At 41.5% G+C, this 17,678-nt stretch overlaps 1 protein-coding gene and 1 long non-coding RNA gene across 3 annotated transcripts in view; one reads left to right on the plus strand and one right to left on the minus strand.

Annotated features, from left to right (window-relative positions):
* The first annotated feature begins 359 nt into the window (after positions 1-359).
* LOC134550184 (uncharacterized) lies at positions 360-8,904 on the plus strand. Its single transcript, XR_010080267.1, has 4 exons — positions 360-1,158; positions 1,434-1,513; positions 7,316-7,449; positions 8,093-8,904. It is a non-coding gene; the product is annotated as an uncharacterized LOC134550184 (long non-coding RNA).
* ANO6 (anoctamin 6) overlaps positions 8,543-17,678 on the minus strand; it is a 71,546-nt gene continuing 62,410 nt past the window's right edge. For both annotated transcript variants that reach the window (XM_063396592.1, XM_063396593.1), the window contains 3 exons: positions 14,182-14,381; positions 13,630-13,735; positions 8,543-12,699 (listed from right to left, as the gene is read on the minus strand). In XM_063396592.1, the coding sequence (XP_063252662.1) occupies positions 12,493-12,699; positions 13,630-13,735; positions 14,182-14,381 (513 nt within the window). In that variant the 3' untranslated portion in view covers positions 8,543-12,492. The remainder of the gene's footprint in view (positions 12,700-13,629; positions 13,736-14,181; positions 14,382-17,678) is intronic.

Genomic DNA, 17,678 nt, shown 5'->3' on the forward strand with positions numbered 1-17,678 from the left:
AAAAAGGGAATATTAATTTTTAAAAAGCCTTGCAAAAATGAGATTGTATTTAAAACAAACAATGAAAAACCTCCCAAACTGAGAAGATGGGTGTTAACTGAGTAGCTGGGAGCAGAGTAAAAGTTGTCAATGGGAGATAGAGCACAGGAGCAGAAATACAACCCTGTCTAGTCAGCTGCACACGACTCAGCCAGCTCTTGTTTACTTCCAGATAATTTACCACATCCCAGCGTTAATCAAAATGGATCAGAAAGATGACACTTGAAAAGTGCCAGCTTTTCTCTGTTAATTACAAAGGGATCCTGAGGTGGCTTGCTCAGCTATAGGTGACTACTGTCCAGAGCCCTAGAACTTGGGAGGTGAGGCTTACCTTTTAAATCCCTTTATCCCCGTGCTCTGTAGCATTCTGTTGGGCTGCCAGTACACATAAGAGTGAAAGGCCACAGCACCACTAACAACCGGTTCATCAAATAAATGTGTTAAAATGCTGTAGTGGAGAAGTGACTGCTGACGTGGAGCTGTCACGTGTGGGGTGTAAAATGCCCACAGAAACCTTGTCTCTGACTTTGGCCTGTGAAGGGGAGGTGGAAAATCTGGTTGGGTTACCCCAGACAGGAGGAAATACACAAAAGTATTTAGATCCACAAGTGAGGCCTCCCTCCTCTTCAGGGGAAAAAATGGGGCCTCAGAAGAAGTTTGGTGCCTTTGTGCTGGTTTCTGAGTGAAGCAAACCTTTGAGGGGAAACAATGCTAATAGAGTCATCGCTTTGGCACATGAGCCCTGCTAGAAAGAAAGCCTGTTAATCCCCTCTATAGTCGCTCTATTTATACCCTTAGGCTGCACATAAACTGGCCAAGTACAAGAACAAAAGCTGACTAGAAAAATCACTCCTGTGATTGTTGTTCTCATGAGCTATTATCCCCTTTATTAAGGAGCAGGCTCAGAACAACCTTTCTTAAGGACAATGTTCTGTAAAGAAATGTGATTATCATGCTGATTTAGGTGAAACTTGGCCCTCTGGCTCGCCTCTCCCTCTGCCCTCCCAGCGCATTTTCCTTACTGTGCTTTTAAGCGGTAGTGCCATCAGCCAAGCTGGAGGAATGCTCTGACCCCAGCCCTGCCCCTTGCTTCTTCGGGAGATCAGTATCAACCTACAAGTAAAGTTTGTCTTCCTAGCCATTACTTTAAGGCACTTGGTTATATAAGTTTTACAATAAAAAGAAAAAAAAAATCTTGGACTATGCATTTGTGTGTTGTTTTAGAGGTGGGATTTTCTAAAGAAGGGCAAGATGTGGGACTGTTCACCAGATTACTGGTGTCCTTTCTGGTATTTCTTTACTTATGATCATGTAGAAATTAATGTATGTGATATTTCATTTGTTTCTTTAGTATGTCTGAAGCCAGTTAATAATTTGGATTATCTTCTCTGCAGTTTATATTTGAGAATAAAAATCCTCACCAATGTCCTTTTTCACCGTGACTGAATGGGGACGCACCTTCTTGACCATTAAGGTACCGTAGCCCAGGTTCTTTTGTGTCAGTCTAATTAAAAGAGGAAAAAGGTGGCTCTTCTGATCTTTCTGCAAAGTACATTTCCAGAGGCTTTGGGAGAAACCCATCCTTCACTGAAATGCACTTGACTGAGAAGATACTTTGAAAATATAGAGTGCAAACCACTCCTCCAGTGGTTTTCTTGGAGAAAAAGGAACAGGAGGGATTAATCATATTTGGCTATACCAAGCATGGAATGTCTTATTTGGAAAACTTTCTGCATCAAGAATGGCTGCGTTGCACCTCATGTTCCTGCAATGAAAATTGTTAAAAAGATCAGTTAGACTTATCTGTAAGAATTTTACAAATTCTGACTAAATGTAACATTTCCATTTATGTATTGCCAGTATGATTGAGGATAATCCATTAGATAACATGAACTTAAGGGGCCTATGAACTGAATAATGGAGGTTCTTGAAGTAAAGTAGTAAATATCTTTTTCAGCCTATGTGTTTACAATTTTCTGACCCTTCCAGTGTTGGGCAATCAAAAATTTTATCTACAATATACTCTGACTTTTCAAGTCACAGTCCTATTTAAGGCCAGACAACAGGAATAAATGAAATCAATGCAAAGAGCCACACATTAATTTGTGGGATTTTTTTGTAGTCTATAAGCTATTTGTGAAATGAAATTAAGTTACTCTAATAATGGTTTAATTATAAGTAGGCCAGATGAGACTGTTGGCATTTAAAGACAGGGAATGTGTTTATTTAAAGAGATGAAACTCCAGTCACACTGGAAAGATAAAGCAAAAAAAGGATGATAAGGTAGAGTGGTGTTCAGGCTTATGTCTGAGGCTGGCTGGAGCCAGATGTTGGATTTAGATGTGGTGGTTGCTGGGTTCTTGTGAGCTTTCTGCTGCTGACACTGCACCAGAGTGAGGCAGAGAAGAACTGCCCTGACACCGTTGTGACCATAAGCTACAAAGTACAAGTATAGTCAGCCCTTTCTTTTGAAGACCAAGTGAAAACCAAAAGCAACAAGAGAAAGAAAAGGTTTGGGAATTTTTTGCACAAATGTGACTCATTATGGGATATCTAAGTGGGCAAATTGGGTGTTTCTAATTTTTGCAAAAGCCAGTAAGTAAGAGAATATTTATCAGAGCATATGTACAAATCAGGCACTTCTGAAGCTGGAGGGAAGGAAAACCTTTCCTGTCAAGAACTGAGGTTTGGGCACGCTTATTCTTATTCCTGGGTTAAGAAGAGGGAATTTGGAGACTCTCTTGGCCACCATGCTGAATATAGTCTCTTTGGGCTTGACTGAACCTACAGATCATCTCTTGTATATTTAATCAGGAATAATCTAGGAAGATTTTGCACAAAGCTGCTAGCACCCATGTAGGACCTACAGTAACAAATATGAGAGAAGAACCACAGGGAATGTCCTGACTCATTATTCTAATTTCTTTCTCTATAAAAATATCTATTTAAATATTTTGTAAGTTTTTATTTTCCTGAGAATTCAGTTTTAATTGAAGAGGGATATCTGAAAAGTGGAAGTGGTATTCCTGAGCCAGATGTTTGCCAGCATTTTTAGTGGCTTTTTGAGAAGACAGTCATGAGAGCAATCCTTCCTTTGTCACAGGCACTCTCCTGGCCAAGCCTTGGTAGATGTTCGGCTTCCTCAGGGGGCTTGAATTTGGTCCCGTTCTACTTTCCTTCTGGTCTTGCTGATGCATTTTGAAGATGCATATTCACAAGTTAAGACATCACATATCACTTACTCCTGCTCTAACACAAACAGGATTTAATATTAACCTTTGTTTACTCAACAGTGTAAGTTGTATTTCATCTAATATCTGTTAAATTTAATACTGATAAATCAAGCACTTTCTGAATGTATGTTCACATTCTGTCTTAGTCTATTATATATGTGCTGCATAGATGTGATGCATGGGCTTTATAAACACAGAAATAAAGACAAAAATAAGAAAAGCTTTTGCAGACCACGTAACTACTCTGTGAGGTAATGCAACTTTGAGAGCTGCAGTTCATTCCACGGGCTCAGTTCATCTAACACATCATAAGCCCTGACAGGGCAGGTTTGATCCCCCAGCTTTTGACTGTGCATTTCTCCAGTTCTCACTCTGCTTCTCGTGGTGTTTGGATCTGTAATGAGCCAGGTTGACTCACTTATCCAGAATAAAATTGAATAGATAAAAATGGGGGAATTTTGTCTTGGGTTAATGAGTTGAATCATCTTCACAAAGGGCCTGAGAAATTCTGTGCATAGTGAAGGCCGATGGAGAGGGAGAATGATGACTCTTAGGTAGTAGAGATCTGTTAGGCTCCTAGTTGCCTCTTCCACCTCCCCAGCCAGGACACCAGGGCATGGGTCTGCAAGACTTCAAAGTACTCCAAGTGGGTCTTGCTGTTGTCCCTGCTGTGCCCTGACACAGTGCCCTACTCTTTCTGTGCACCAGCCGTTGTGTCCACTGGCCCTGTGATGAGCTGCTAGAATAATACTCAGTATTTGTGTGATTTTAGTTAGGTCTCTCCCATTTTTGCATCCTGAGCTGATCCTTCAGGATGTCAAGTAAAAACAAGTGATAGTTGAAAACTGTGCACAAAAGCTCAGGGACACAGGATGTGATTGAGCTCTGACAGGGGTGGTTTAGATTACTTGACACTGTAGGCTTCAGTGCTACAACTGATTTTCTGCATTTTTGTTTCCCCTTTGCTTGGATGAATTTGAGAGGCACAGTTACATTTTCTGTTATTGACTGATTTTCTGTTTGTACAAAGCCATATGTATACAATGGACCTAGCTCTGATATCTGGGTTGCAAAACTCTCTTTCTACCCACAAGATACTGAGAGCAGGCTACAAGAAGGTGAATCTGTCTAAAGAACAAAGGAACATTAATAATTTTAATAAGATCATACACTGACTTGACAACCGAAATCCAAATCACCAACTCATGTTTGCTCATCAGAAATATCTGCAGCTGGTCTAAAGAATTTGATGAGGTACAGAAATCAGCTAATAATTTGTCATAGACTCTGACAAGACTAAATCAGATTGTAAGAAATGGATGGACCTGTATTTCCAGGCTGATCCATGTGTCAAGTACAGTGTTGTGGAAAAGTTCCAGCACTGTTCCCATATGTTCCATAGATCATACTTTAACTGCTTGCTGCTTTGGGCATACTTCTTGTACTAAGGTCTCTGTACTTGACTGAGTTTGTGGTGCAGGTGATACCTCGGTGAACTATGCACATCTTCTGTGTGCCTGGGACTGCTGAAGGCCATTGGAGAGCTAGAGCAGACCTTGTCTCTGATTCAGCAGTAAAACCTCTTTTCATTACTAGGTCTCAAGTACTGAAGACAGGCCAAATCCTCCAGTCCTGGAACTTTCAATAAGACATTGTTTGTCCTGCTGCACTGTCAATAAGTTGTCATTACTGTAACTGCAAGATAAGAAAGGATTTGTTAATGGCTCCTCTTGGGGGATGGTGACATTTTTTCTCCCTTGTAGATCACAGGGGAAAAAATACAGGAGCAGGCTGCCAAGGAAAGAAAATCAGTTTGGTACTTTAAAAAAAAAATCTAAAAACTTTAAAATTTTATACTTCTCAGTAAAAGCTTTAAGTTATGAAAAGCACAAATTCAGCCTTTTTCTTTTATTTGTAGTCATGTGCAAAACCAGTGATATAATGTTCATGTGCACCTTTTTAAGAGATAAAAAGAAATTCTTTAGCATCTTTTAAAAAGAAAGCTGCTGTGAGCAGTAACAGGTCTATAACCTATCATTAATCTGGAGGTACAGTACTCCAGGAGAGGCAGATCAGTTTTTGCCTTTCCCGGGTCTAAGTAAGTAGTTAGTAATGAACAGCAGATATGGCAAGAACTTTTCAGTCCTTGCTTTGGCACAGCTGTCAGCTGTAACCCGGGGGCTGCATGGCTGGGCATGGGGCTGCTGCTGCCCTCACCCTGTGACCTCTGCCTCTGGCCAAGACCTCCTGCAAATACCCCTGCTGGGTGTCATGTCTGTCCCAGGCTGCACGGCTGGCTCCTGCAGGTTGCTGTCACAAAGCTCCCTCATTGTCCTGGGGCTTTCAGAGTCCAGGTGACATTTTGGCAATTTCTGATTGAACAATGCCATATTTTTTGCAAAACCCCATTTAGAACAACGACAAAGGGCTGGATCCTGTGAGTTTTTAGCCATCTATATGATCTTCTATATAGTTAAAGATATGAGCGCACAGACGGCATGTCTGAACTTGGAAAATTCACTTGGCTGCAGGTGAAGCCTGAGCTCAAAACACAATAGTTACACCTGAATAGGGATATTCAGAGGACACAGAGCAGGTGCCAAGACCAGACTTGCTTGTTTCTAGTTGTGCAGGGGATTCTTAAAGGCACAACCCTGCCCATTCATCTGTGTAACCAGCTTAGGCAGGCAGGCAAGTCCCTCTTTTTAAAACTCATTAAAGTAACTATGGGATGAGGAGCCCATTTGGCTGTGTTTTGGCAGATTTTTTGGGCCAGAGGCTTCCCCGAACCTGGGCTACCTCTCCCACCATCACATCTCTACTCCCCTCTGTCAGGCTGCCTGTGTGGCCACAGCCATGCATGCCAGCAGGGCCACCCGTGCCAGCAGGGCCACCCGTGCCAGCACATCCATCCCTGCAGCCACACTCCCCTGCCCAGTGGGCAGCTGCATGAACACCGGTGGCAGGAGGCAGCCCCAGGGTGGCAGGGAGAAGACAGAGCCCCTGCCTCCTTATGCTGGCATGGCTGCCAAAATATTTGCATGGGACAAGTCATCTTAACCCCTGGCAGCCTGGGTACTCTGAACTCTGTAAAACCCAAGAACACAACAAACCCCAAGCACCCCCAGTCCCCAGTGGAGGGGATGGATGTTCAGGGCTGAATGCCAGGCTGGGGGTGTTGTCACAATTTCCATGGGCTTGCCTGGCTCCAGCAAGTGAAGGTCCTGCCGTGCCCATGTGGAGAGGCTCACGAGTTACTGCTCACCCTGGGCAGCCAGACCGGTTTGGAGCATGGCTGCATGAATGAGCACGGCATGGCTGTAACACGAGACCACGCGGGATGCCAGAGAACGGGAGTACGGCGATAGCTGCAGGTGGCTGGGGCTCCCAGCACAGCTTATTTAGGCCCTTGTGGGCATCACAATTTCTCAGAAAGCTGAGTATATGAGAGACTGACATGGATACTATAGAAATACCTAACATCCCCACCCTGACGTTACATTAATGCTATCAGTTGACTGTAATTTCTCGTGTTGCACAATTTAAGATATGAGTTTCTCCTCCCACCTTGTCCTCCCCCCAGCTCTCTCTTCACATGCTAGAGGTGGCTTTTTGATGTCCTGGCCCGTGCACGCTGCACTGTGGAATGCAGTGGGATTTTCTCCTTGGTCTCTGTTATATACCTTTTTTTTTTTCTTTCTTCAGCATTTAGGATATTAGCATAGCCTACATATTTTTAGAAAATAGTATATCTTGAAACAATTGATATAATTCCTGACTGATTAACTGCAACTTCAATCTCAGCAACTAGCATTGTTTTTACAGGATGTATCAGAGAACGCAGCAGAAATTGTAGAAAGCAATTTTAAGAGACTCTTGTTTTGAGGAACTTCCAGCTTGTAAATAAAACCCACTTTCATCAACTTCCCTAAAAATAATTTTTTACTATTATCAGGCTTCTAAAACACATTTTCTTACTAGGAAAATATTTCTCCAAGCTGTGTTGAGGTTACTGATGACTAACTACATCCATATCTTTTCAGTGTTTTGCATACCTGCTACTGATCCATGCTTGAGGTCCACAAAAACACAAATAAAAAACCCCAAACTTGCAGCCACCATCACTTACTCCCCTGTATTGGAAAAGCAGGCTTATGTAACAGACTGGAAATGACAGGTAAGCATACCAGAGAAAAATCTCCACTTGGTGTGAATTGCTCATACCTTTGCTGACATCTCTGGTGATGTGCAGGCAGAGCACACTAACAGGGTTGGGTGTCCCGGGTGGGACAGAACACCGTGTGCTTTCATCTGGTATGTGCTGACTGTCAAAAATAAGGGACTTTATCTGCTCTGTGACAAGAAAGAATTACATTCTAGCATCACCAGAAATAAAATGCTATGCTTTATCTATTTGTATATTAAGTAGAAAAATAACTAAAGCCTGTTGTTTGAACAGTCTTAAATGTACAAGTCAATTTAGAACTGCACAATCCTTGTATGGATTTGGGTTATGATGATACTATATCTTTCTGCTTGTAGGAAAGTAATTCTTTTTATGCTTTATTGTAAAGTTTCTTCTGTTCTTGCTCTGAAAATGACAAATTGAAGCAAGAGTGGCAGGGCAAAATGGGCATCTGTGAGACACATAGCCCTTAGCCTGCAGAAACAAGTCAGAAGTGGTAGTACTTCTGCTTCTACAACTGCCATAAAGCTGCTGAAAGCAGATCTTGAGAATGTCTACGTGAAATGAAACCAACACACCGCAGTGCAAAGAAGGTCTCCATTTAAAATTACCCTCTAACCTTTCTGTTCTCTAGGTCTTAGGAAAGGATTTCCCTGAAGCCGAGAGCAAGACCCAGAGCAGAAGCAGAAGAGAACTGATGGCAGGGAGAGACAAAGTGGACTGCCTGGAGGTGGGAGCATCCCAGACTCGATTCAGATGAAGAAATAAATGATGACTGAAACACAACACAGCGTTTATCATGACAGGAGTGATGGGTTATAAAGATCTAAACTGTTTACTTGTATGAGACCATAATGGTCCTTGTCATCGACATGGTGTTGAAAGGAATGACTTCCATCTAGGGGAGGCAGAAAAACACAGGACATGCATTTTAGCACTAGTAACAGTTTAATGGAATAAGATTGGAAAAGAGGATGAATATGGAAATAAGACAGGGATGACACTGTAATAATTTAAGCGTAGCATTTGGCAGCAGCAGTATCATTTAAGGAAAAACAGACAACACTAATCAACATCAGATGTATTGATATTTTAAAATATACTTTATTTAATGACAATAAATATAAAGAATTTTTATAATAAGAAACTAATTGCAAACATTCTTAGAAAAAAATACAAAAAATACACTCTTACATTCTGAATTTTATTGACATACAGAGTCTAAAACAGTGGTGACAGTCTGTAATTTATGGTGCTTTATGGTTAAGGCAATGAAATGGTCACTGGTCCAAATTCACCCTAACTTCAACAGATCTGTGCAAAATAGGAGTCTGGCCTACATATCAAGTGTAGAAAAAAAGGTAAAACTGATTCAGAGTTTAAAACAAATGCCGATTTTCCCTTCAAGCAGACATTTAATTAAAGTGACCAAGCCTAAAAAAAAAATTACAAATACTCATGTTGGCAACTGGCCCCCAGCATTTTATTCTAATGCCTCTGCAGAGCTTCCTGTGTGCAAGCAGAGCACATTTCAGCAGCTGGAGGTAGAGGCTTCAGAAACTGCACAGCTTAAATCAAACAATTAAAATGCAATTATTAGGCACTGTGTTGGTTTCCCTCTTGTTTCTCTGATTCAGAACTCTACTCTCAGTGAATAACACTGAGCACATGGCAAACGGAACTGAATTCCTGATGCAATGTCTTCTGAAATGAAACATTACAGCTACACTAGCAGGGAGCATGGCCTTTCAGAAGCAAACTACCAGAGCAAAATGTTAATGTTGGCTAGGTGGTGCCCATGCAGAGCTCACCACCCTCTTCAGCCCCGCTTTGGTTTCAGCTCTGCAGACTAAGTGCCTGCCAGGGACCACTAAGTGCATATCTAAAGCTGCCTTCTGGGTCAGTTTGAACCAGAAGGAACTCAGTCCCTGTGTGCCCAGACTCGTCTGTGAGGTCTCCCAGAAAATGGAGACAAGTGGAAGACTGGTTTCAAAAGCACATTTGTCATCTGAACAAAAAAGGTTACACAGAAACACACTCAGGGCTGATTAGGATTTTATTATGGGAGGAGCCCAAGCCATAGGCACATAGGCTTTGCTGATGTAGCAGGTTTTTTAATTGTTCTTTAAAGGCAGGAATATAAACTCTTTATGACACTGAGGGCTAAGTCCCCCTTTAGGAAATGACACCAGCTGATGTAGGAAGAAACAACTTGGAGAGTCCCCAGGTATCAAACACGGAGCAAAAGTCTAGGCACTCCTGAAAATCAGCCTTAAGCTCTGCCACTGCTTACAGCATGACAATTCATTTGTTTCCTAGTCTCTTTAAAGAGCTCAGTCAAAGAGCTTCCTTAAGACCAAATAATTGAAATGAAAGGGTCCATTTTAGGCTGCATTTCCCCCACCTTTATCACAGGATGCCTCCTTACCTGCCCCAGCCTTCTAACACTACTCCTGGAAAGGTATTTAAGGCACACTGGTGCTGTGATCACTGATGAGGGAATAAAAACGGTATCTCTCATCATAAATGCAAATGAGAAAGGTCCAGTTGAAAGTCCACTCGAAAATCAAAACCTCCAAGTATGAAAGGGGCTGACTGTCCTTTCTAACCCAACTCATTTTGTGCAGGGAAATCCTGAGTACTTCACTAAAATTATTCCTTGAAACAGTTTTTGGGACAAAACTTTGTTTAAACTAAAAGTTTGGTACATTATGCAGTGACAGGAGCAGAGGCAGTGGGCACAAACTGAACCACTTTTTCACTGTGAGGGTGACTGAGCAGTGGCACAAGTGGCCCAGAGAGGTTGTGGAGTCTCCATCCCTGGAAATATTCAAAAGAAGAGAAGACCAGCCTAGCTTGACAGAGAGCTTTGGCTGGAACTCAGGTGAAAAAGGAGAGTTGATAACCTTTAGAAGAAGGGGCAGATAACTCAGAAAGATTAATGCTGTGAGGTTATGCAGGGAGAAAATCAGAAGGGCCAAAGCCCAACTAGAACTTAATCTGAATACTGCTGCAAAAGACAATAATAATGTTTCTATAAACATATTAGTGACAAAAGGAGGGCTAAGGAGGTTCTCAGTTCTTTATTGGATGTGGTGGAAAACATACAGATAAAGGATGAGGAAAAGGCTGAGGTACTCAATGCCTTTTTTCCCATCAGTCTTTAGTAGAAAGACCAGTTGATCTCTGGATACCCAGCCCCCTGAGCTGGGATACAGGGGAAGGGAGCAGAATGAAGCCCTCATAATCCAAGGGGAAATAGTGACCTGCTACATCACTTAGACAGACACAAGTCTCTGGGGCCAAACGGGTGCTGATCTGATCACAGCCTGAGCACACCTACTGCTCGCCCAGCCTGGCTGGATGGCCGGGCTCAGAGAGTGGTGTTTAAAAGACATGTAGATGTGGCACTCAGGGACATGGTTTAGTCGTGGACTTGGCAGTGTCAGGTTAATGGTTGGACCTGATGATCTTAAAGGCCTTTTCCAGTCTGGATGATCTTGTGATTCTGTAGTTTTTGTTTCAAAAGACTGGCTTGAGTTACATGGCACTCAGTATTTGGAGACTTTGAGGCAAAATTAATAGGTTTAATTCCTTCTGATCATTGACTGGATAAAAGACATCTTCTAAGTGCCATTTAGTTTCTGTAAATGTACTTCATACATAAAAAGCTATATGAATAATCTACCAAAAATTTTGCAAATGTACTGCATTTAAGAGGAGCACAAAATTACAAACATAAAGTAATCACCTGGTTTACAGAGTACAGGCACATTTTGCTTTTGTAAAAAGGTTTTGGTTTTCATGATTTATATAAATTGGTCCGTTAAAACTGTTAAAAGAGAAAGCAAGTTAATAATCTGCCATATCACTGCTTCAGGCACAAAATAACCCTCCACATACATGTCTAATCTGTGATTCCCTGATTCCGAGTTTGCAGCTGGAGTCAAAATAAGCAAGCAGATCGGCAGCCTGATTTGAGGATGGTTGTAACACATGCCTCCACACCTCAGACATCCTTCTGCAGTATTTAAAGCTTCACAGCATGGTTAAGGCCTATTAAAGGGTTTATTCCAATTTCCGGTGTCAATAGATTAATAGTCTTTTCAGGATTCACTTTATCACCCAATGTTGTATCAAAATGTTCAGCTGCACGTTTGTCCTGTGTCAAAACCTCAGGGAAGAGCACATTCTGGTGTGAGAGAAATGCAAAAGACAGCCCTCCACAAATATTGATTTAGTATGTGAAAAGACTTTTAACACTTATTGCTTTTACAGGTAGGAGACCTTCAAGGCTATGAGCATTTAGCTCAGAATGGGCGAGTGAACTAATGAAAGTACATTGACAGAGGAAAGATAAAATGCCTGAGTTTTCTACTCACTTGGAGTGCTGTAAGGTCAGTTTGTATGCATTGATTTCAAAGGCAATTCTCCTGTTTACACAGAGATTGATGAACAGGATGGGCTCACAGTGCTGTTGCTTCTTGTGATCCAAGTCCATGATTAATTGAAAGATCTTGTTATCCATTTAAGTCTCAGTATGCATAGCTAATTCAGAGTAGCGAACAACCACGCTCAGTAGTTCCAATGGCTTAACAATGGGATTTGGAGTTGGATTTTCTTTCTTTTTTCTTCATGTTTTGGCTTTTCCTCTTCATTTTATAGCTAAAGTTTGCATTAGCAAGCAATCAAAGCTCCTTCATTAGATGTGATGATATTCTTACAAAAAATCATTCTTGTTCTTAAGCTTTTGTTCAAGTCAGACTAGTAATCTAACAGCTGATGCCTAAAAAAGTAGAAAGCAGCCTAGGTGTTTGGGAATTAATCTGCATCTTCTTAAGAAGATAATAATTTTCACCATCTTTTTTTTTTTTTAATATGTCTTAAAAAGCAGTTTAAAAAATGATAACTCTTCTCTGCAATGAAGTGGTTGTATTAAACAATGTTTAGTAAATCCAAAAAGTTTGATAGCTATTGGTAATATCTAGACAGGTATTAGTTGTCCAAGTACTGTTATTCCATATGAAAAAGTAGTTATTCCTCTTTAGGTCGGAAAGTGCTGTCTGCTCCTTTGACGATTCTGTCGGGTATTTTGCCCATGTTTTGTTTCACACCTTTGAGATCATTCTCGTGTAATAGTTTCTGTGTGAGGTACTTCTCTCGTTTGACCTTGCTCTTGGTCTTTTGTGATACATCCGGAATTACATATGAAATAACAAACTTCACAAAGTATATGACATGCTAGGAAAGGTGAAAATGAAAAAATGTCAGTCAGGCTGAACAGGACATTATTGTAAATGAAATATCACTTTTTGTCTTAAGACTCGGCGCTGACTCAATACCAGTATTTAATGCTGTAGAAAGAGATTTTAAAAACACATGACTAATAAGATAGAATAATTATCTGGTAAATAAAAATTTCTGATTTTCCAATCCTGATCTGAGCAAGGACTTCTCTGCCTGCTTTGGGGAAACCCTGGTACACACTGCTTCCCTCGTGCATGGAAACACTGGTTACATTTCCCTATAAGGTTTTTTAGGTTTGTTCAAATGACTCTGGGGCAATTACTTTTCTCTGATATAGGAAATCTGCTCTAACCAGTTTCTGATGACTCCAGTAGTCCCTAGATCAGGCCCTAAATACTTTTTAAAATTAATTTAATATTCCCAATAACTGAATATTTCCCTCTCTTAATCTTGGACTGATTCCCATCTTTTGTAAGCCCAGGTTGTAGCTGCAGAGGAAGGAGTAATTCCTTTTTGATGATCATCTAGAGACTCACTTCTTATAGTGACTGTCTTTATAGACTTCACTCTGCCATGTATTGCACCTGTATTATGTACATGTATTATGTACAGGTATCACGTACATGCATTCAGGATGCTGCAAACTTCCTCTAAGTACACGTATTCTATTTCTGCTATTAAAAATCATTCTACAGATCTTGAGAAAAGAAGCTGCAGATATGTGGGGCAAGCCTCAGCTGATGTCATGATTTCAGGGAATTCCTTTTCTAATGTTGCTACTCTTAATTGACATCTCCCAAGTTCTTGCTCATGCTGGCACACATCACCAGCTCTGATAGCTGTGCCTGGACCGACTGCCTCTGAAGGATTTTCTGCAGGGAGGGAAGAGACGAAATGAGCACTGCTCAGCCCCCCTACACTGACCTCCATGACGATGATGAAAGCCAGCTTGGCCGCAGTGACGTGCCAGTAGTAAATGTTGTGCTCATACTGGTGCTGGTGACCAGGAGGGTAGCGCAGGTCCCGGTACCTGAAAGCAATGCGGGGAAGTCAGGAGCTGGCATCTCTGCAGTTCGGCACTGCGGCCAGAGGATGGAGCACGGCATGGCCCCGCTCAGTGCTCCAGGAACAGCCAGCCCGGGAGCCACTGCCATGGCCAAAATCACATCTGCAGCATGAGCCATATTCGGCTGAAATGCCGTATTTTTGCCATTGTATTACGAATTACTGATAAAAATTTTAGTGTGCTTTCTTTGAAAACTATCAGCGAGGAGAAAACCAAATTAAAATAAGAATTTCCTGAGTAGCACAAACTTATGGGTGAATACTTCCACTGCATTCTGCCGTTCAAAATAATCTGGCTTTTCCTGTGTTATAATGTTTCTTATGGGATATTGTTAACTGAAGTAGACGACTTAGACTTAAAGCCCATTATTTTTGTAGTTGGAAAATGACAAATGCTTATTTGACACTTACCTGCATGTCATTTGGTTTCCGAGCCAAGGGGAGAGAGGCTTGCTTGCATTCTTGAAGTCTGATATATTGAAGACAGAAAGTGTGCTGTTTATATACCCCTTCATAGTGTGACTGCTGTGACTCCCGTACGGAGGGACTGAAAAGGACCAGTAATAAACCAGCCGAGGAATCATGTCAGATGTAAAAGCAATGATCATAGCCTGCGTTTCAGAAAGAGGAGACAAAAAAGCAGAGCAGCATTAGAGAAACAAGCTTTAATATGCATTCCTTTGCCATATACTTATAATCTCAAAAGTTAGCATATAAGCTAAAAATAGAAAATATGTTCTTTTGCTGTCAGTGGTTGCTCATTTTGTAAATGAGCCTGTAGTCTCTCATGGGCACAAAACAATCCCCTTCTGGCATGTGCACTGTGTACAGTTTCTAAATTATGCTACCTCTGCTGAATGCCTTAAAACGCTTATACTATAAAACACTTTTTTCATGTACATGCAGAGGAGATCAGCAAATGTGCTTCTTACGAGTACTTATGAGACAATTAAAGAAATTCTGCCTGGTGAAATTAATGGAAAAAACAGAAGAGTCCCTCAGTAATAGAAAATTAAATGCCACCTGCTTCTCTTATGTCTGAGTAAAGGAATTAAATAAATTAGATATATAACTGATCCATCTCTGATCCTAGAAACATCCCACCTTTTCTGACATGGTAGCCAGCCCAAATTCATCTTGGCACTTGTTGCCTACTACTACAGCATGTGGAAACTGCTCTTGATGCCAAGATAATTTTTTTTAGTAGCAGCTGCTCAGTGCTGTTTTACATGACGTGACCATTTGTTTTTATCTTGCTCCCAAGAGAGTCCCTGTCCTACTCAGTCTGCTAGTCACAAACTGGGTAGGAAATATGATCTGTGGGTTTGTTGTGGGAAGTATTTTCTAAACTCATGAGCTTCCCAAAACATCCTATTCTGGAGGACAGGTTAACTATGTTTAATCCAATTTCCTCCCCTGCTACTGCAAGTTCAAAAGGTTTCCCTGTGAGGAAGACTTTCCACTGGCAAGCTCTGCAGTTGAGTATTTAGCAAGAGGCTGCCCAGCCAGATCATCATAACAGGCATCTCTGGGAAGGAGATGACCAGCTGCACTCCAGGACTGAAAGAGAAGTGTTTTGTCCTGTAACAGGATAAAAATACCCACTTGACAATGTGGATGGAAAGAACTGGGCAGAGACATGAAGGAGAAAGGTGTGAAGGAGGGATCTGATGAGATCAGGGAAAAGGAGGTTTAGGCAGAGATGTATAAAAGAGGCAGAAAAAACTACAGGAAAATCGTAGGACAGAGTTAGGAGCAAAGTCAAGCAGTAATGGGTAACAGAGAAGCATAAAAACTGGTTAATCTATGTATTTTATTCCCCATCATGCCAGTCTGCAATTCATGAGGTCTGTACTTCCTTATTTTGATGATATGGGACAAAAAAATTCCATTTTTGTGCAGCATTCCCAGCCAGATAGTCCCAGCCTGAGGAGAAATTTGTAATAGTTGTAGAAGAAAGGTAAGGGGAGAGAGGAGAAAGGGTGAAAAAAAAAACCCCTGGATACCTCTCCTACAGTTCCTTGAACAATGCTTTGGTGGCAGTGCTAGCTAAAACAATCTCCTGACTAGCAGTTGACTCTTGACTAGCAGTGCTCTGCTCTGCCTTGGACATTCCTGGCCCCATGCAGCAGATCAGATGACAATGCTGATCTAACTGGGAATCACCACTGGATCCTTTCCCTGGTCTGATTCAGCCTGTGTTTATACAGTGCTGGTGCCAGCACAATGCAAGAGACAGGGCTGAGGGGGAAAGACAGTGAAGGGAAAGAGCAGGCAGTTGAAACGGGGACTAAACCCAGCCTACCTCAAGTAACACCACTGCCAAATGACAAATGATGACCTAGTGTCTTACCTTTTGAGTTGGCTTACTTTGAAGAACCTGAGAAGCTAAACTGTAGTTAAGATAAAAGTTGCAGAAACAATCCTTTTGAGACTGTGCTCCAAGATCTGTATTGAATTCTCCAGAATACTGTTACAAGTGAGCTGAGTTGAGAAAAAGTTTGGCTGATGAGAAATAAAAGGGAGGCATCCTAGGTCTAAAACTCATTGAAAGTTTTCAAGGATAAGGTGTTTTTCCTGTACTGCACTTTGGCTTAAATCAAATGTAGTTGGCATTCACTTTTAAACACTGTTTTTAAGCATTACATGCCAGTGTGAAATGAAGTGAAAATTATGTGTTGTTTATATTTACATGCTGAGTAGGTGTTTTTGAGTGACAAGAAGTATATATTACTGTGTCTTGCAGTTGCAGGGAGACGACCTCACAGCTAAATTACTCTGTTTTTAACTCTGAAGTAGAGTTAAAAGTAGAGTACGAGTATTTGTAGTCTGAATTACAAGCATAGAAAATTTTTGTTAAATAAATTTCCTTTCTGTTCTTGAGCTCATCTGGTCAGTAAGGCAAAAAATTCCTTCTCCCTTTGGACCCAATGAGTCTGAAGCTGCTTCTTTGTATCAGAAAGATGCTGGAATATGGTATTTACAGAACTTAATACTTGATCTTACTGAATCTTTTTTGCAAGGCCCCAGGTCTCCCATCATCCTAAATCTGAACCCTATCGCACTCTCCTCCCTCTCTCAGAATGATCTCCAGATGTGCTCCGGAGAGCTTCAAGGACAGAAATACGAGAGCTAATCCTACGGCATCCTCTCAAAGGAAAAGCTTTTTTTCCTCTTGAATTATGGGCTGCATTTCAGAGTATTGCACTGGAGAACTACAAACAAACAGCACATTCTTTTCTTCCCAAGCTTTACTGCACGCAGTTTTCCATTTATACCATAACTAATTAAAATCAGTGTTCAAATCAACAACAGATGCAACAGCAAGTCCAGTGCCTCACGGCAACTCTCAAAACTGGTAGCTTTGTGCAAAAGTTGCGTGCAAGGGCTAGCAGCTGCTACAAAGGTAACATGCATGAAGGAGAAGATGCATGAAGGAGAATAAGATACACTACCCCAGTAGAATCAGCTGTAACAAATCATGTAGAAGAGAAGAAACACTTTCTGTGTACTAAGGTAAAATCAAGGCAGGGTTGGTAAAGGAAAGACTGATGACTTTGGATCAGTTCCTGGATGTCAAACAAGAAAAGAAACACACTTAAAGGAGGAAATCAGCTCCTAGCATTTGCTAAAGCACGTGGCTTTATGGCCCACACTTCATTAGCAATAAATACCAGTCTCTTTGAAGTCCTCACAACACGTGCAGCAGGGCTGTTTGAACGTGACACTCTCTGGAGCTGAGCCCTTGCATGCCAGCAGCTCCATGGAGGTGAGCCTGCCCTGCGTGCACACTGACACCAGCTGCAGAAAGCAGGGCAGGAACATGCTCCTAACAGAAGCCTACACATGGCCAAGTCAACGTGGGGTCACCAAAGCCACTCTGCCTCTGCCCTGGATACCATGAGAAC

Source organism: Prinia subflava, chromosome 4 (genome assembly GCF_021018805.1).
Source record: "Prinia subflava isolate CZ2003 ecotype Zambia chromosome 4, Cam_Psub_1.2, whole genome shotgun sequence".
NCBI classification, from domain to species: domain Eukaryota; kingdom Metazoa; phylum Chordata; class Aves; order Passeriformes; family Cisticolidae; genus Prinia; species Prinia subflava.